Source organism: Sceloporus occidentalis, unplaced genomic scaffold (assembly GCF_023333645.1).
Source record: "Sceloporus occidentalis isolate IW3139 unplaced genomic scaffold, rSceOcc1.0.p SCAF_205, whole genome shotgun sequence".
NCBI lineage: Eukaryota > Metazoa > Chordata > Lepidosauria > Squamata > Phrynosomatidae > Sceloporus > Sceloporus occidentalis.
In genome coordinates, this window is record NW_028317185.1 from 1,123,207 (window position 1) to 1,143,145 (window position 19,939).

The 19,939-nt window shown below is 43.7% G+C and overlaps 1 protein-coding gene across 1 annotated transcript; it reads left to right on the top strand.

Moving 5' to 3' along the window:
- The first annotated feature begins 155 nt into the window (after window positions 1-155).
- On the top strand, window positions 156-19,699 carry LOC149277945 (tartrate-resistant acid phosphatase type 5-like). Its single transcript, XM_089502573.1, has 6 exons — window positions 156-251; window positions 1,764-1,840; window positions 16,733-17,012; window positions 17,440-17,567; window positions 18,647-18,992; window positions 19,460-19,699. The coding sequence occupies exons 1-6, from the start codon at window positions 156-158 to the stop codon at window positions 19,697-19,699; spliced, it is 1,167 nt and encodes a 388-aa protein (XP_089358699.1).
- Window positions 19,700-19,939: the final 240 nt, after the last annotated feature.

Sequence of the window (19,939 nt, forward strand, 5' to 3'; positions counted from 1 at the left end):
AGAAATACACAACACCAACACAAACCTGGGAATCTATGACATTGTCTGGAACGATAGATGAACAGATGAATGGATAGAACGAATATTTCCAATAACTAGATACATGTGACAACACTGTTACAACAGTACAGTCATAAGATGGTACCAGGGCGAAAATGCCCCGAACTTACCCATGTCATACCCCGCACATGCCTCGACAACGCGTCCTAATCCGCAATGGCGCGCGGGAAAAGGGGGAGATGAGGATGACGGTTAGATGGGCAGGCTTTGATCCCAACTTCTAAGGCTTTGGAAAGTTTTTCCTTCGTCGACTGCGCAAATCTACAACCCGCATAACGAGAGTAGGAGGTGGCGTTCGTCTACAATGGGGAGGGAGGATAGAGGAGACTGGGGGGGGCAGACATTTCCTTCTCTCCATGGACAGAGGAAGTGTGGGGCTGTAGATAAGGGACAGGGGTCCGGTCTGTCCTGACTGATAAGAGAAATCCCTCCCTCCACTTCATCCAAACCTGGAAACAAATATATATTTAATGATGTCTCCTACGGCACCGACTAAATCTGCAAGACACCGAGAGGAACTCTCAAATATGTTGACGTGTTTAATGTTGTTCACAACAGGAGTTATAGATTGAGTCAGCATGATTTGGAAAGGAGAAAAAAAAAATCCGGGTCTCTCTTGGTCCTGAAAGAGGAACCATCGTTTAAAGAGATGTAGATAACAGGCTTTACATCAGGTGTATTCAGTTTCACGTACGCATTCTAGAGCGGAATCACTAGAACATGTATGATGTTCCGCCTGGCGGTTATTGCGTTCTGTGACAGTGGATCGCGACTCCTGTACAGCCCACTTGGAAGAAATACATGCAGTCATATCGTATACGAAATGCTTTAAAATGTTAGTATGCCTTATCTCACCTACCCAAGGTCCTCTGGCCTTCTGCTACCTCTGCCCTTGCGACCTGCAAGCCTCCCGGAGCTCGGAACACTCCAAAGATGATGTCTCAAACAACATAACGTGTGACGCAATCACATAAATACTGAGGGCGCCTGACGTCCCATACAGAAGCCGCAATGGCTCCAAAACGCGGCCTTATTTTCAACAATACGTGGCTTTACGCATTGGGCATCTGATGTCGCCGGAGGAGATACCAAGAGACGTTGAAGTTCTGTGTGGCAAAGGAACCAGGAAGTAACCCATGGAAAACTTTTGAAACATGGTTAACTTTTTCAGCTCACTGCTTCATATAACACCTACCCACTAAGCACACATTACTCGCTACCCCACTGACACACGACTGTACCGCCATCTAAAAAGGTGGGCAATCCCCATTGAGAAGGCAGAATGGTGAAATGCGACATGCGCACATGCCAGTCTGTATGTTACCCGCGCACTGCTTTGCCGTTAGATCTCTTCGAAGCGACCGGGTTTTTCCAGTTTGCTGAATTTTGTAATTTAGATCCAGCCTGTGGGGTCTTTGTCCTGCTTTAGGATCGGAAAGGTTTATTCCTTGTGTACGACCTAAAGACACCGAATGACTGGCAGCTGGAGTGAACGCATGTTTCATGTGTGGGGTACCCAGCTCTGAATACCCGTCTCCATGTTTAGATAAACAAAGTGTACCTTGTATGTGGCCAGGTTTTGTGCAGTTCTAGAGGGTTAATCTTTTCTCCTCCCTACCGACCTTCTCTTAATATGGAGAGAACACAGAAGGGGGTAATTAGAGTTTAGCACGTAACACTCTTGCCACATGCACCTCGCACAGGCCACCCGCCGGCAGAACGTGTGGATACTGAAGCCGCAGCAATCTAATCCCCAGGCGGTGAATGAGAGAGATAAGCAGTGAGCTTAACGCAATAACCTTCTGTACAAAGCACAGGTAGAAGACAGACGGTGCCCGGCACATAGACTGTGCCACATAGAGCAGGCCGTGCTGTCTGAGCAAAGTAATACAAGACCGGACAAAATATACATAGTGCTCCGAAGACACAAGCTGCGCAGAAGCGGCAGCTCTATGTGAGTATAAACACACATCTCCCAAGTGCCCCTATATAGGAGGGACAGTCCCTCTATAAAATCCCATGACCCTTTGTCCTTTGATGTCCTTCTAGGAGCTCGGGATGTTTGCTGGGTATGAGGGTATCACAGGGTTCTACAGCCCTGCAAGTCACAATAATGTCTAACGAAACAGCAGAAAGCTACAGTAGCTCATGATCTGTAATTTGAAGTGCCAATTCATACAATTACACATATTGAAAGCACAAATATCAAATAAAAAATCTGCATATATCATACTGTTTTATAGCCCCCTGGAATTTGTTCAGAAACCTGCCTTCCAAATGGCCTCGCTATATCGGCAGTGCGTGAAATCATGAAACAAGTACCGATTTATTATACACCCTCCGCCTATATACGAGAAATATGTCTCGTTCAAAGGGGACAAACAGAAGGAGAGAGTGAATAGCAGGATATGAAGTATCGCTTGTACACACAAGGAATTTCTGTGTCTGTCCTGTGCCAGGAAAGCGTTACTCAGACACCAGGACCACTTCTCACATAGAGGAAAGGTTCATCACTTCCTATGGCATTTGGGAATAGTGGCCGACAGAATAAAAAAATGGCTACCTTCACAATATTTTACCCAGGCTATATATATATATATATATATATAAAGAAAAAAGAAGAGCTGCAGGGATTTTTTTTCAAATCCTTTCCCACTTTTTCTAAATCTAAAGGCAAAAATAAAAGTCAAGACCGTTGTGCTGGGCTTACCTTGGCTTAAAGTGTGAAAATGTACATAGGCTCTTGGTCCCAAGTGTCTCCCCGGGTATCCAGTAGATCTTAAGGTTCCATAGATTTGTTTTTCAACAAAGAGTTGGAGTTGCCTGCTTTACTGCATAGTTAATGAAGTATAATAAACTACATTATTATTGCGATCCCTTTGTAACAGGGGGTTCTAAAACAAGTCCTCTACTAGCATGGCGAGTCGAATAAATACAGAAACATTTTTTATGGAATTGTGATAGAGTATTCTGAAAGGAAAGCAAGTAACCAAACATGTTCAGAAAGCCTAACTTGTTACAATACAGCTTGCAGGTAGCATATTAGTTGTACCAGTCTGGGGCTTCACAAAGGAAGACAATAGCCATTTTCTTTATTTCCCAGAAGAACTTGAAATACTCTCCTCATCTAAACTCACCAATTTCCTTCGAGTTCCATTCTTGGCCTTCTGGCTTCAAAATCTGCCGTCAACTCCCCTTTATACTTAATAGCAATTTACGAATAGGGATATTTACATGGTGATTTACCTTTGAGTTTTGGGTTTCCAACAGTAGTAGACCACCCGGGATTATGTAGAAAGAGTGACTGGTATTAAGTAGCCTTGTTGGCAACCCATGCCAATGTCCAATCAGCAGGGGCATTCCATTGGTTGCTATGGTGATACATCCACCTTTTAAGCGGTTGTTTTTATACATAAGCCCCTTTTATCAAACACTTATGATGTAACATGGTTGCTCATCATAGAGGTGTTTTCCAGCTTTATTACTTATGATGGAATCAGAAGTATCCCCACAAGTGACATCATAAGAAATGGGTTCTTCAAAGTGACTTTTTAGGACTCTTTTTCCAAAGCTTATATATTAATGGTCAGTGTTATTAATCTGTCATCCGGACCATAAAGCAAACAGGTAGGACAGAAATTACATGCTATTGATGGTCCGCTAACACTGGGACCTGCATGCCGAACCATGGAGCTCATCTGACTACACTGAAGCAGTAGAATTCTCCACGAAATATATAAATGCTGTATGCCCTTAGATCTTTTTCTTCACTTAAACAATGTAGATTCTGATAAATCAGCAAAAAACCTTATAGTGTGCCCCTCAAAACCTGTAGTGATGTATAACTGGACTCTGCTAGTCACATGAAACCCACTATTACATCACAAAATATTTTTGAAGATTCTGCAGAAAATACTTGCTGGACAAAATCAACAAGATATTTGGGCACACGGGCGGCTTTGAGGCCATCATTGTATTTCTTTGTGCTTGGGATATTCCATGGTATACAGTTCATTCTAAAGCTAGACTTTTCAGAGTCTTAGTTATGTCCCCTATTGCTGAAGGAATTAAATGTGATCTCATCTTTTTTATCCTATAGAAGTAAACGTATTAAATCCTCCCAAGCCTCCTTGCTTTCCACAGGCCAGTATTTCATGGATGTGAAGCCTGTGTCATGCTTTGCACATTATATATTATATAGGTGTAGGCAGGTCTAGAGGTAACAGACAGTGGGATAAACTGACAGTATAGTCAGATGGACAAGATTTCATGGATTGTTACATATAGACATAATTAAAAAGGTAGAAAAGTGAAACAACCACCCAACAGAAGTGGTAGAGGTTAATACAGTGAGGAAACTACAACATGCATGGGATAGGCAATGGGTATCTTGGCAAAAGACAAGCCCAAGGGCCAAAAACAGTTCATGTTTTTACAGCACATGGACAGAGTATTCAGATTCTATGTTACTCTTAAGTGACAGGCGGTGTGTTTTTGTAGTTGGGTAACCAGGCAGGGAATCAACACCAAGTAGCCATCTCGACAGAAAAAGTATGACTGAGCAAGGAAAACGGGCCAGAGACTTGTCTAGCCTTCTGAACAGGTGCTAGTCAATGGCTACAGGTGGAGGTACCCATAGTGAGCAGGCAAGTAACGTCAGTAAAGAGGGTACGAGGCGCTCTGATGGCAGGATGGACAGAAAACCTACCTATAGATATGAAGACCCAAGTCGTGTGCCAGGACAACGCTGATGGGCAGCCTGCCTGCCTATGGAACGTGCAGGGGTGTAATGCTGACAGTTTAGAGGGAAAGGGGCAGTTGGCCTCAGTAATTTCTTGACATATTTGGTTTTAATGTAAGAGGGTATTTTACTTCAGTGAAGTCGAATGTAGCAAAACTAGCATATCTATCAATGTTATTCCTTTCTCACCTAGCTGGTTTTACAAAGACTTCTTGAGCCAAACCCTGGTAAGGGTTCTTCAAAGATTTGACAAAGCTCATAGCAACTTCTGGTGGGAGATTCTCATCTCTTAGTAATTCACAGAGAGGTCAGTGAAATGAAATGGAAAAAAACCCTCTGTGTTATATTAATATATAATTATATAACATATAACATATTAATATATAATATAATATATGTACAAAAATGCTCAAGTCAGAAGCAAGCCTTTGGACACCCAGCAGACCTCTAGATGTTCCCACTGTCCCCTGTCGCTTAGACGGCTCTTTCACATCCTTCAGAGCTATCCATATCGGCCCCCGTCTCACATCTGCCACAACACTTTCCTGTACCGACCCATCACGATGCTCTGTTCCTGGACCACCACCACACTAGCATGCAGTCCCTGCTGCTACTACAGCATGGAGTCCAATGACTTAGCAGGGCCAGGACACATCTCTCCGCACCACCTGCCCAGTTCTGGGCTTCCTGTTTGCAGAAGGCAGGAAGATGCAGAGGAAACAGATGAAGCAGCTTTCACTGCCCTTACTTGGCCAGGTGCTTCCTATGAGTGAGAGAGGGAGAGGGACTGATGAAATGTCCTGTGTGTCCTCGTGGCATGGGAGAGAAATGGTTAATAGTTCTGTGTTGCAACTGTGGTTTCCCACGTTCACCTATGTAAAGGTCTAAAAAGTCAAGAGAAAAATCTAAAGGAAGCTTTCGTATTGATTTGAGGCCAAGTTTGTCTATTCGGGCCAAAAAAACAAAGAAGGATGGACAGCTTAGCAATGGGAGGTTTGCTGGCCCAGCCTTGGCTTGTAACTTGTAAGAGGTAAGTGTGACTTTGTCACAGCGATCGTGGGGTTACTGCACCAACTCCCCCTCAGCCTCTGATCACTCCTACGAAATGCGATCATTAAGGCGCTGCGATTGCCGGTAAACCATAGGCAGTTTTGTGCTATGTTTGCCATAGATTAGAGATAAAATGGTTAAATAAAAAGCCCAGAGTAAACTTTCAAAAAATGTATAATATACTTTTGTTCATCGGTTTTGGATTTCCTTGCTGCTACTGCAACTCCCAGTATATCACATTTTTAAAGAATCCAGCGTTTCACGTCATTCATTTTTAGCCTCTTAACTACCAAAATAAATGAAAATACCAGGCACATGAAGTGTTTCCAAAATCAGGACAAATACCTACCGTATTTTTCGCTCCATAAGACGCAGTTTTTTTCCTCCCAAAGTAGGATGAAAAATCAGCCGCGTCTTATGGAGCGAAGATGCATGCAGGCAGGCAGGCAGGCAGGCAGGCAGGGAGGGAGGGAGGGGGGGCAACGATATACCGTATTTATCGGCGTATAACACGCACTTTTTTAACTAAAATCCGTAGCTTAAACCCTACCTGCGTGTTATACGCCGATAAATCCGGGGTCGCAACTGAGGCAGGCGGCGGCGGCCGCCAGCAGAGGAGTCCTGGATTTCTGCCAGTCAGGGGGGCCCAAGGGGTGCCGAGCGGTTGCTGAAGACAACCGCTCGGCAACTCTCGGGCCCCTCTGCCTGACAGATATACAGGAATCCTTTGCTGGCGGCAGCCGCCGCCACCGCCACCGCCGCCTGCCTCAGCGCTTCAACTCCTGTGTTGGAAGCGTTTGTCTCGGGTGCCGGCGCTTTACGCTGGGCGCCGGCATATGACGTCAGACGCCGGCGCTCAGCAGTGAAGCGCCGGCACCCGAGACAAACGCCTCACGCTTCCAACACAGGAGTTTAAGGTAAGTGACCGGGGGGGGGGGGGTTAGGGAGTTAGAGGGGAGATCCTGAGAAGGGGGGGTTAGGGAGTTAGAGGGGAGATACTGAGAAGGGGGGTTAGGGAGGGAGGTCTTACTGTGTGTGTCTTACTGTGTTTGTGTGTGTGTGTCTTACTGTGTGTGTGTCTTACTGTGTGTGTGTGTGTCTTACTGTGTGTGTGTGTCTTACTGTGTGTGTGTGTGTGTGTGTCTCACTGTGTGTGTGTGTGTCTCACTGTGTGTGTGTGTGTCTTACTGTGTCTGTGTGTGTCTTACTGTGTGTGTCTTACTGTGTTCATAGCTTATTCAGTTATTGTAATAAATATTTTAGCCCATTTTTTAGCTCAAAATATTTTTTCCTTTTTTTTCTCCTCTAAAATCTAGGTGCGTCTTATCAGCAGGTGCGTCTTATAGAGCGAAAAATACGGTAAATAAATTTGGTACATTTGCCACTCGTGTATTATCCTGGCGCCACCTAGTGTATTATCGGAGAACACACAACTAGAGGTGGTGTCCATATAATATTTTGGTTTTTCATTTCCACTGGTTATGTATAGTTTTTGTATGTGAAACTGAAAAATGAGGCTCTGTTTCTTATTTTTCCCCACTTTTTGATATTGTTTTCATTGTTTATGTATAATTATTATTCTGAAAAAACTGTTTTGGTGAATTAATGAGTTAGTGGGCAATTACAGTTAAATAAAGACCCAAAAAGAGAAAAAAAAAAAAAAATACATGAAAATTGCTCTGGTTATTTTTTGAAAACAGTGTAAAATAACTTCGGTCCTTAAGGAGTTTGACATGCGTGGGACAGGCATACGGCTCCTGAATCTAAGACGGGACCAACAACCGATTAAGGTCTTTAAAGCAGGAAAAATAGGCAGAATAGATGGCCGAACGGGTCTGATTTGCAGGAAAATTCTATGTTTAAATTGTGATAAGTTAAAATGTACTAAATAATGAATGAATGAAGGGATCTGGTTGGTCATATTATTATAATTGCAGTCCATACTGTAACACTAAAATTATTATTGATATTTATATTGTCCTTACAGAGCTTGAACTAAAACATCTAAAACATTTTTACCACCCTTATGATCCTTAAATCTCAACAATTTAACAGACAAAAAAAACGACTGCTAATATTTATGATTTTTTATTCATTTTGTCCTCTGTGTTAGGAGGGTCTTTATATGCACATGTACTATTTTTTTGTAAACCTGAGTTGCTTTTTTGTACCTACGTGTTTTACTATTTACTATTATTATTACTAATTATTATTTTATATTTCCTCTTCCTTTCGTTCGCTTACATTGTAATTGAATTATCTGACGCCATCTGACCAAGGGTATTGGTGGCTACGGTTAGCGTGGCTTGGTAGTATGGTGGCAAGTTGCTACATTAAGCTTTTAAGGTCAAGGGGACGTCTGGCCCCCTTGACCTTAAAAGCTTAATGTAGCAACTTGCCACCATACCACCAAGCCACGCTAACCGTAGCCACCAGGCCACATCTGAAAATATAGTAAAAATGATACTCGCCATTCTGTGGCTACTGGTAAACCTGCAGTACAAAATTCCACAATTGTTATGGATCTAAATTACGGTATTCTACACCAAAATATCTGTCCAAATCCAAAGTGGCTTCTTTGGACGGAGTGGCTGCAAAGGACTGTGAGTAGTGCTGCCATCTAGTGGCAGTGGAATTGTTTCCTATCCAACCAAACTGGTAGGGCGTGCTAGAAAATTGCACCTTCTGAACATTCTTTAGAGTAGACCACTGCTCTCCCTTTTCACTTTTAGACCCTTTGGGTAACTGTTTCTTCTTCGAAGATGACTCCAGTAAAATATAACCAACAATTAAAAATATACAGTCATTTTAATTCAATAATTAAAAAAAAGCTGTTACATAGCAGAACGTATATCCAGTCCCATAAAACCAATCTCATCCGCAACGAATGGATTGAACCGTCTATCCCCGCCTGTACAGACAGTTGCTGACGAGATTTTTCGGTTTGCTTTTCTAGCTTGAGACACTAGAGGTGTGTGGCGCAGCTCTACTAACATCTGGCACGGTGTATAAATCCCTTTAAACTTCTTACAGAATAATGGTGTTTATAGTTTCTACAAAAACAGCAATAGCTAGAAACTGGAGACAACTAAGGGTTCCTGAGATATTAAAAAATTATATCATCATTTCAGAGAACACGTTTCTCCAGTCCAGCGGCGGTGTGCTTTACACCACTCGAGCCGATGCTTGGCATTGTGCACAGTGATCTGTGGCTTGTGTGCAGCTGCTCGGCCTCGCAAAACCCTTTTCATGAAGCTTCTGATGCACAGAGGGGCACTTACAGAGGACCGGGGCAAATCCAGCAGGGCAAAAATTTCACGAACTGACTTGTGGCAAAGGTGACATCCTATGACAACGCCATGTTTAAAGTCACTGAGCTCTTCAGTACGACCCGTTCTCCTGCCAATCTCTGTCTATAGAGGGGGCCGCCTATGTGCTGAATTTATATACCTGTTAGCAATGAGTGTGGCTGAAACACCTAAATGCAATAATTAGGGGGGTGTCCACTTACTTTTGGTTGTATAGTGTATGCATGTGTGTAAGTGAAGTGTAAACTATCTATATGTTTGTTACCTAAGTGTAAGTCTGGCAAAACTATAAAAAAAATTCCCAACCACCCATGATGGCAAAATGTGTCCTGACCACTGGCTCACCAAATCCCCCTCCCTCTCACTCTCCTCCGGTCCCCTACCACCAAATCTACATTCCCTCTTTTTCTAAGTGCCCCAAATTGTCTACCAGCCAAAGAACACAAAACAAATGTGCACAAACTTTGTTATTCATGTACGTTTATTCTTCTTGTAACCGTATCTATGTGTTCTGAGGATGCGCAGAACAAAATGACTTGTAATATTCTCATATACCAGGAGGTGGCAGTGCTGTTCCAGAAAACATAACCCTTGAGTATTATTATTATTTATATTATTATTATCATTATTGCATATTTAGCAGTGCTGTTTGCTGGGTGAGAATTAATTGGTAAGTTAATAGACCTCCTTGAAGATGTGAGTGTAAGATATGTTTTGGAGTGAAGGCAATGTCACTAAAGGGAGTTGGGGTTTTATCTTACTTCACAACTAATTATGAAGGGCCAATACTAGCAAGTCTCTCCTGTGTAAGGAAACTGAAAAAAACCTCACTGATTTATTATATACTTATTATTAATATATTTATACATTATACAGGGTTGACCATGCTCTTCCTGCAGCAGAAGTTAACTGGGATTGGGCCTTCATGTTGAAGCCAAGGAGTGCAAACCGCAAACCTCCTGTCAACTCTCTCTTTAGTAAATAGACCCTAAGGAGAGAGTCTGATAAGCTAGGATTATATACGTCTCAGAGGGGATATGATATCATTATATAAATATATGCAGGGCCAATATAACGAGCTCTTCAGTGACCTGTTCATTAACAGAAATATACAAAGAACAAGAGGTCGCCCTCTGAGACTGGAAGAGCGCAGGTTTCATAGACAAAGGAGCGGATTCTTTACAGTGAGGACAATAAAGGTATGGAATTCACTTCCAAGGGAGGTGGGGTTATCCAATACATTAGATTCCTTCAAAAGGGGCCTCGATATTTTCTTAGAAAGGCACAATATACAGGGATATAAATAGAATATGAAAATATAAAAAACTGGAATTCTACGTGAAATTGATAAATGAAAAGAACAGTAATACTCCCCAAATGAAAAGCAGCAGCCAACAACACTCTTCCTTCAAGTGTTTAAACAAATAGACGATAGGCGCATAAACGTATGGTAAATATGCGCACCATGATCTTTCGTCTATCGTCTATATAAATAGAATAACATTAATATTTTAGAGCTTCTTGATCCAAGGAGAAATCCGATTGCCTCTCGGAGTCAAGAAGGAATTTTTATCCCGATGGCAGAATTGGATGGAGCTTAATTAGGGGTTTTTTTGCCTTCTTTTGGAACAAGAATAGGAAGGTAAGGTAGAAGGGTTGAACTTGATGGACATAGGTCTTTTTTCAACCTTTTGAACTATGTATGTAACTATGTAACTATGTGTATCCTGAGGATCCATGTAAAAAAACAAAACACTTGTAATATACATACTAACCAGAAGGTGGCAGGCTCTGTCCCACAAAAAAAACCCTGGCTTACATTAACCATGAAGGCCATAGGCATTAAGAATCAAGGTTAATTATTGCTTATTAACTATGGTATCGGAGTCCGTAGCGCCGCATAGCATTCAAGGCTTGCATACTTGTAACATATTTAAAGAAGTGGACAGTGTGAATAGCCTTGTTCGCTTGCTCGAAATGTGAGTGCTATGTTTCTTGCCATGTGCATAGGTTTCACCTAACATATTGTTACCTTGTCTTCCTGGTGGGCTCCAGCCCTACCCCTTCCTACATCCAAACCCGAAGAAAACGAAGAAAAGGCTACGCTGGAGAATAAAACGTGTGTTTGGCACGAGCACTCACACTTGGAAGTAGCACTTGGAGTATTGAGAAAACCTTGTTTACTCTTTCGGTCACGTGAGCTTCTCACCTCCGTCCGACTCTCAGCAGAGACAGTGGAGTCGGAAAGCGACAGCTGATCAAGGGAGAGACCGCAGCCATATGTTAATACGAGATATGTTCCAATGACCAGATCATTTCTTATTAAAAATAAGGGCCTCGTTAACTTAACAGGGACTTCCACAATGGTATTCCGTATCTGCTTTCAATTTTAAACATAAAGTCTCAATCGAATGTAGCCATTTATCATAAAGTGGACTTGGAATAATGATGGCAAAACTCACCTGGAACCTAACTATTGTATGTGTTGCCCTGTCACACCAGGGTTTAAATAGATAGGGGTGACATTGAATTTTAAAGCCACATTCAACATGCCACTATACACTTTGGGTGTTCGTCAAATATGTCAGATGCAGGTTTATATTCCATAGGCTCAAAAACTACTGGAGACCCACCACAGCCAGAAATTATTATTATTTTATATAGCGCCATCATATTCCGCAGCGCTGTACAAAAGGCAAACAGGACATACCAAGTAGTGTATAACATAACAATCCGAGCTACAGAAACAATAGTTGAGGATGGCTCAGCTCAAGAGAGTTTATAATCTAGAGGGAGTTGGGGCGTATTGGGCAGGTATGCACATGGCATGTGCCCGGCCAGCCAGTCAGGAGCATGATGTCAGAGCACAGAGGAGAGGGTAGCTGCAGCAACAGAGCTGCAGCTTCTTGGTAAGGCTAGGTCAGGTCAGAGGAAAGAGCGAGGTGTCCGATCTGCAAAGTATTAGTGCAATTATTGTTTTAGAACAGTGAAACGGCATCTTTAACGGGTTATTTTGCTTTTAATGTAGGTTTTTAAATTATGAAGTCAATGGTATTTAAATGGCAAACCTGGGTTTCTCAGGTGAAGGGGAGGGGTTGCAGAATGTCTCTGCCTACATATGTTTTGCTGATTGACTGACGTCCCTCTGTCCTTCTTAAAAACACACTGGCCACAGGGGCCAGAGTGGGGCTTTTTGTGTGTACGGCGGTACTAATTTAACCAGGCAACGCAATCGCTTTATTATAGCCGGTGTTCTTTACTTTAATGCTGCAATGAGACATAACGTTGGCCCAAAGATGTGCAAGAATGCCTGTTGCTCCAGCCTTAGCATTACGAATGAATGAAGCCGGCAACAGTTGTGTACGTCTCTCTGCCCCCAGACAGCAATGGATTATGATGTCATAAAACGTAGGTGTCGCTGTCATCGAACAGAAAGGTGAGGAACAAAAGTGAGATTAATTGCTATGACTGAAGCGACTGCAAAAGAGTTATTTCAATTAGTAAATAAACCCTGCCCCGAGACCGCGATAAGACATCTACTGTGATGTCATTTTTTTTTTGCTGACCTCCTCCGTTGCAGACCCGTTTATCTGCGGCATGTCATCACACATCTCTGCTAAAAATAGATCTGTTGACCTCGATGAGCTCAAAGTGTGTCAGTCTAATTATAGGTCATAATGCAGAGAGGAGCAATTTAAAGAATTTTCTTACATTCTTCCGCTGTTTATCTTTGCTGAGCGTAACAAAAATAAGGCCGGCGCGCAAAGGTGATTCTCCGGGACGTGGAATTTTAACAAATCCCCCCCGAGCTATACTTTATATTGTTCTTAGGTCTGCATAGAAACACAGAATCTGCCGGCAGGTCAGACCCATTCGCCCGTCTAGTCGCCCCGTTTCTCCTGCTGTAAAGACTCCGACCTTCATCAGTTCTTGGTCTCGTCTTAGAGGAGCCCCTACCACTTCTGCTGGGAAGCTGTTCCATTTACCCAACACCCTCTTCACACGTTTTACCTAAACCTCTGCTGCTCTAGTTTTAGATTATTGCCTCTTGGTCTAACAATTCTCTACATTTGAAATCAGAGTCTTTGTAAGGGTGGAGAGAAGAGAAAAAGAAACAACTTCGCAACAGGAAGTCCTATGTATTTACATAATATATGTATTATGCGTGTAAATGGATGATGCGCCTGTCTGACCGCGGCAAGGCACGGGTAGTCCTGCTGGAAAGGACACACGGTGTTTACGTGTATTTAAGTAAAGCATTTAGAATAATGGATTCTATTTCGCCGTTTAATTTATAGGCCCATTCCCTGCTCTTTCGATACACTGTATCATGCTGTTTAAGGCCGTAGAACCCTGCGATCCCCTCATACCCAGCAAACATTCTGAGCTCCGAGAAAACTTGTGCAAGATAAATAAAACTAAATAGTTTGAGTGTTTCCAAGAATAATCCTCCACGTTCCATATGCAGATAAACAGAAGGTCCGAAGGCCAGTTGCCTTATACCCCCCCCCCCAAAAAAACAGATGCGCTCTAAAGTTTAAATAGGGCTTACCTGCGGTCATAAAAGCATCAGGTGTCTGCGGAGTCAATAAGGTCACCCGTAACGCAAAACGCCCGGAATAAAATGTAAAATACCAACAGTGATCCTGCTAAGTTACCCTGATGTATGAGGTTAGATAAATAAAATACTTTTTGTACATATAATGTGAGTATTACACCAACAGGGACTTTGATGACATCACAGACATTAATATGTAGTTGGCCCCCTTTGCAGATATAACGGCTTCCGCTCGTCTGGGAGGGATTTCCACCGGATTTTGGGGGTTTCTGTGGAATTTTTGCCCCTTCATCCAGTAGAGCGTCTGTGAGGTCCGGCTCTGATGTTGGGCGAGACGCCCGGCTCACAATCTCCGTTCCGGTTCATCCCAAAGGTGTTGGATGGGGTTGAGGTCGGTCAGGTTCTTCCTCCCCAACAATGTCTTTATGGAGCTTGCTTTGTGCCCCGGCGCAGTCACGCAGGAATAGAAAAAGGTTTTCCCCAAACTGTCCCCACAAAGCTGGAAGCGGAACATCGTCCAAAATGTCTTGGTATACGGAAGCATTAACATCACCCTGAAAAACAGCGATCCGTCACCCCGCAGAAGACGTTTCCTCTGCTCCGGAGTCTGGCGGCGACGCGCTTTATGACACTCAATCTGACGCTCTGCGTCGTAGCAGTTAGAGACGCGAGGCTCGTACGCAGCATTCATTCCACGAAGCCCCCACCGTGCAGGTTTTGTGACGATTTTAAAGCTGGTGGAAGTTTGGAATCAGCAGAGCGTTGGGCCCTACTACACTCGGTGACCCCGTCACAGTGCCTGCGCCAACTTCGCTGAACTCTTAAGAACGCCCCATTTTTCACACAAATATTTGTCAATACACCTGTGGCAAAGGGTCTGATTAAAACACCTGAATTTAATAATTAATAGGTGTGTCCCAATACTTTTGTCCTCATATATATGGAACAGCTGTGTGTAGGTAGAACACTGGCTCCTGTAATTCCCTCCTGTGATATTGTTAATTATTGATTATATATATACACCGTATATATATATATATATATATATATATAGTGCCATCATATTCCGTGGCGGTGTATAATGGATAAACAGGACATAACAAGTTGTGCCTCACATAACAATTTGACTTACAGAGACACGAGGAAGGGAGGACGCTGCCCAGAGGAGCTTACAATCTAGAAATGCCTGAAGCTGCGTATAAAGTATAAGTCATAAAACAAGCGGGCCGGGAATTAACACGTCCTTATCTGCATGTCTGCGCCCAGAATTGCAAAAATTTATATTCGTAGCAGGTTTTATTGAGTTATTATTATCTTTTATTTCTATAGCGCCAACAATTCCCGCAGCACTTCTTACAGTCCCTACATTGAAAGGGTCCGACAGAACTAGAACCGACGCACCAAGAAGACTTTGGATAAAGAGGGTCCTGCAGAGAGTTTTTGGATGTGTCCGTATTATCATAGCTGCAGGGTTTTGTTTTTTTTTCCATTTCAACCGAGCCGAACAAAAACTTTAAAAGCGATTTTCGTGAAATAAACGGGTTAGGTGACTTAATTTTGGAGCTGTAATAAAATCTATCTGCCTGGCACCCATAACCTGGACTCTGCCATCCGCTCGCTTCCAGCAGTGGTCCTCATTACAATGGAGGGGGGCAGTCGTGTCCCGTCCCAGAATCCTCTGGGGCGGCAGTCTTGTCCCATGTGTTTGGACGGTGTGAGTGTTGCAGCATTTAAAAGGTTGGTGAAGTGAAGCGTGTGTTCAGGAAGCTGCGGTGTCAGGGAGGGCGAGTAATTTGAGACAGGAGGGTGTGGGGTCAGGCATTGTATTGCTTCAAACAGGGTAAAGGGTTCAGTGTGAGGAGTGAGAGGCACAGAGGAGCTGAGCTGCCGGGTCCTGAGAGGTGAGACCATCCCCCCCCCCCCCCCCCCCGCTGTGTCTTTCCCCCGCATGGGGCTGCTTGCTGCCAGCTCTTTGTAAGGGGGGGGGGGATGCAGCTTTTTTGGTTAATTTTAACATTGTTTCTTTGAATAATTAGTGGTTTTTGTGTGTCTGTGCTGAATGCGCTGCCGGTAGTGTATAAAGTTTAGGGCGCTTTTACTGGCAGAGACCGTCCTAGTTAAGCCTTTATTTTTTTTTTACTTTCATGTCGTGTATCGACACAGAATCTGCTGGTGGATCAGACCCATTTGGTGGTCTCGTCTGCTTGTTTTTCCTGCGATAAAGACCTTTAATCAGTCGTTGGTCTCGTCTTAGATACAGGAGCCGTATGTCTATCCCATGTATGTTTAAATCCCCTCGCTGTATTAACCTCTACCATTTCCACTGGGTGGCTGTTCCACTTTTTCTACCACCCTTTTGGTGAAGTCAACCTTCCTGACATTTGTTATATGAATTGATCCCAAATGAGCACAGCCAGCGGGGGATGTCTTTTTTTGGTGTAAAGAAAGTGACATGCCTGTGAGAAACACCCCGATCACTTGCAAGGGGAACCACATGATCATTTAAAGGGACTGCTGCTCTATCGTATATATGATGGCCGGAGCGTCTCTTTAGTGCAGGCTTCCCCTGCTCCATAGTAATCTGTATCACCCACCAGACCTGGTAGAGGCGCTGGTCACATGACCGTGTTTGTAAAACTGACCGATAAAGCGAACTTGTGCAGCAGTCATGTGACCGTGCAGGAATGGCGAAACATTCTCTAATTATTAACCATTATGTGGCCAGGCTCTACCCTTTCTGTAACACTTTGTCAAAACATAGATTGCTCAAGGAGTCTTTATTTTTTATACGTAACAGTCCTTCTGAATAAAGTATGATGGCAAACACGGCTTTTCTTAGCATGTGAATGGTGGATGCGTGGAATTGTTTCCTGGCAGAGGTGATAGGGGCAACCACGACAGATGATAAGTATGGGGGGGTGTATTGAGGATACAAGCGGGGTCCTGATAATGATCTCTGTCCTGCTGCATACCACAGGGATGTTTTAATAACTTTCATGCTCTTCTCTTTTCCAGGTTCCAAATGGAGAAGATCCTTGTGCCGCTGATCATCCTGACACCCGTCTTCCTGGGGGTCCTCTCTGTTCCTCTGACGGATCCGCTCCCGTCTCTGCGCTTCGTGGTCATTGGTGACTGGGGTGGGATACCTCTTCCCCCCTTCTACACGAAACAAGAGACGCTGGTGGCGGAGGAGATGGGTAAAATTGTGGACAGCTGGGGGGCGCACTTCGTCCTCTCCGTGGGGGACAACTTCTACTACGATGGCGTCCAAGACGTAACGGACCCCAGGTTTAAGGTGAAGCTCGCGCTCTGCTGCACAGCGGCGCTGGTGGCTGGGTCCCGGGGCGAGGCCGGTATTAGTAATTAAAACCAAACATCATTAATGGTCTGAAACCAAATTAAACTTAAGTCTGGGTGGAGGAGACGCCACAAGTCATTTATTCAAATTTCTTGCAACCTTGATGATTCTTGTCCTGAAACCCGGGGGTAACTGACTTCGGTCAGCAACCCCCCCCCCCCCCCCAAAAAAAAAAAACAACCAAACAATTTTCTTATAGGGTCGTCTTATATTCAGGCTTTTTCTTTTCTTTTATTTTTTTTTCTAATATTCAAATTATAATCAAGCCAATAGGGTGCTTGAACGTGATGCAGGAAATGGATGTATTATTATTATAATTATATGATTTTTAGTTTGCGTTTCGTGTTTTTATTTCTCCCTGCAGGCTACGTTTGAGTCCGTGTATAACGCCGACTCCCTCCTCGATGTGCCCTGGTACGTTATCGCCGGAAACCACGATCACAACGGGAACGTTTCAGCACAGATAGCGTACTCCAACGTCTCCGCTCGCTGGTAATTCCTGCTCTGGGATTTATGTACAACGAATAATCTTTTTTTTTTTTTTTTATTTACTGTAAACATATTCTTTAGAATGTTATCTGTAAATCCCGCCAGTGCTTTGCCTTCTCCTGAAGAATGGGAACATTCTTGCGCATGGTCATTTCGGGAGATATTTAGCTGATCTAAAAGAAAAGTAACGGGTTTGCGCTGGTGGTAGTCTGACGGGGTTGTTACTCCCAGCTGATTGTAACATGAATTTACCCCGGGCTGGGTGACTCCGGTCAAGTGTCTGATTACTGGAGAACAGGTGAAGTCCCCAAAAATACTATCTTTTTTTTTTTTTTTGCAAACACCCTCACAAAAAAAGCCCCTCTCTCCCAAGTCCATCAAATGCTTCCTTGGCATCTCCTGACCAGGCGTGGTAACTCCACGCAATAAAACGGGTTTACAACAACCCTGCATTGAGTTGTTGTTGGCCAAAAGAGGGGGGGGGCTTTTTATAACGTTTCTCGCCAAATGCGCGTTAAAGTGGCACTTACATCATATCATCTGGGAAACGGGTGATCTGAAACGAGCCCGATTTAAAAATGAAAAGGAATTGTAAATGGGGTCTCACTCCTGGTCACTGCTCTTATTTTTATTTTGCTTTCTGTAAGACGGTTAAAAAAGAGTATTTCTAAACTCTTTTTTTTTTTTTTTTTTTTTTTTTTATATTCTATTTTTTCTTTTAAAGGAATCTTGTTATAGTTTTAGTAGTAAAAGAAAAATGTGATGTAAGCCTGAGTCTCAACCTAGTGTGACTTGAGCGCAGATCCAACAGTGTCGGCTAAATATATATATATATCGTGTGTATGTAAATATTTGTAAGCTGGTGAGCGTGCCCCTAAGACCACCCTTCCTGCCAGGAACTTTGTATCAAGTACTATAAGCCTAGATGGCCGCTCTCAACTCCCGATGTGTCCGTATGTATTAACGTGTATTTGTTATGTATACGTTGCTGCCCCAATTAAATTGTACAGCACTGTGTATTTTTTTTTGGCGCTTAATAAAGTGCATTTATGGGATGTCCTGTTTATTTGAATTGTTTGCAGGAACTACCCCGAGTTGTACTACGACCGCGTGTTCTCGGTCCCCGGCACAAACGTTTCCGTGCGTCTCCTGCTCCTGGACACGGTGACGCTGTGCGGGAACTCCGATGACTTCCTGATGGGGCAGCCGGCTGGCCCGGTGAGCAGGAGGACCGCCGACAAACAGCTGGAGTGGCTGGAGGAGAAGCTGAGCGGCGCCCGGGAGCAATACGTGGTGGTGGCCGGACATTACCCTGTCTGGTCCGTGGCGGAGCACGGCCCGACCCATTGCTTAATTCATCGCGTGGACCCGCTGCTGAAGAAGTACAAAGCCACGGCTTACATGTGCGGTCACGATCACAACTTGCAGGTACGTACGCGCTATAAGGGGAACGGATGGGCTGTGCTATGTGAACGTGGAACCGTTTCCCCCGCCTCGCCTTAGATTTGCAGGTCTGGTACCTCTCCGAGTTGTGACGCAGCAACACCACCTGCTCTCTGACAAACTGTAGAGGCAAAACCGTGAGAAAATTAAATATCTTGGGGAAAGACAAACGCTCCTAACACCTCTGGACGGAATTTTTTTTTAAAGAATGCATTAAAATTTAATAGAGCAATTCTTTCACTCTAAGGCATGTAAGCTCGTTTGAGCCGGGCCCTCCTCGCCCGCTGTTTCTGTAATTCAAATTAATGTGTTCTATACTACTAATGTCCTGTCTCCCCATTGTACAGCGCTATGTAATACGATGGCGCTATATAAAACGATAAAAAATATGACTTACCTAGTTCTTACCCCATTCTGTAATCTCACTATTTATAAACCTGTTTCTCTTCCAGTATCTCCAGGATGAGGCCGGTATCGGTTATATACTTAGCGGCGCAGGCAATTTCATGGAGAACTCCCGCAAGCATAAAGACGAGGTACCGGAAGGCTACCTACGCTTCTTCCAAGGCGATGCCGATAGCATGGGTGGCTTCGTCTACGTAAATGTCACCCCTAAAGAAATGAACATCACGTACATACAGCCTGGGGGCAAAAGCCTGTTCCAGACCACCCTGCCGCCGCGCTTTGCTTAGCACGAGCTCGGCTGGTGCGAGCCACCTGGTTATTTTTTTTTATGGAATTCCTTTTATTCTGCGTTTTAAACTAAAGTTGGATGTTGGGAAAGGAGAAAAAGTTCTGGGCATTAAAAAAAACAAAAAAAAAACCCACGGATCCATCATCGGACAGAGCATGAGGAATGCAGAATCTGAGCATCTCGGTTCTTCATTTTGTGATGACATCATCACTTTAAAAAAAAAAAAAAAAAAAAGTGC

Excerpts from the sequence above, each read along its gene's own strand:
- LOC149277945 (XM_089502573.1), top strand. The coding sequence starts at position 156 with ATGCCCCGAACTTACCCATGTCATACCCCGCACATGCCTCGACAACGC. Across the intron at positions 17,568-18,646 it reads TCCAACGTCTCCGCTCGCTG|GAACTACCCCGAGTTGTACT; the intron begins GTAATTCCTGCT and ends AATTGTTTGCAG. Across the intron at positions 18,993-19,459 it reads GTCACGATCACAACTTGCAG|TATCTCCAGGATGAGGCCGG; the intron begins GTACGTACGCGC and ends TTTCTCTTCCAG.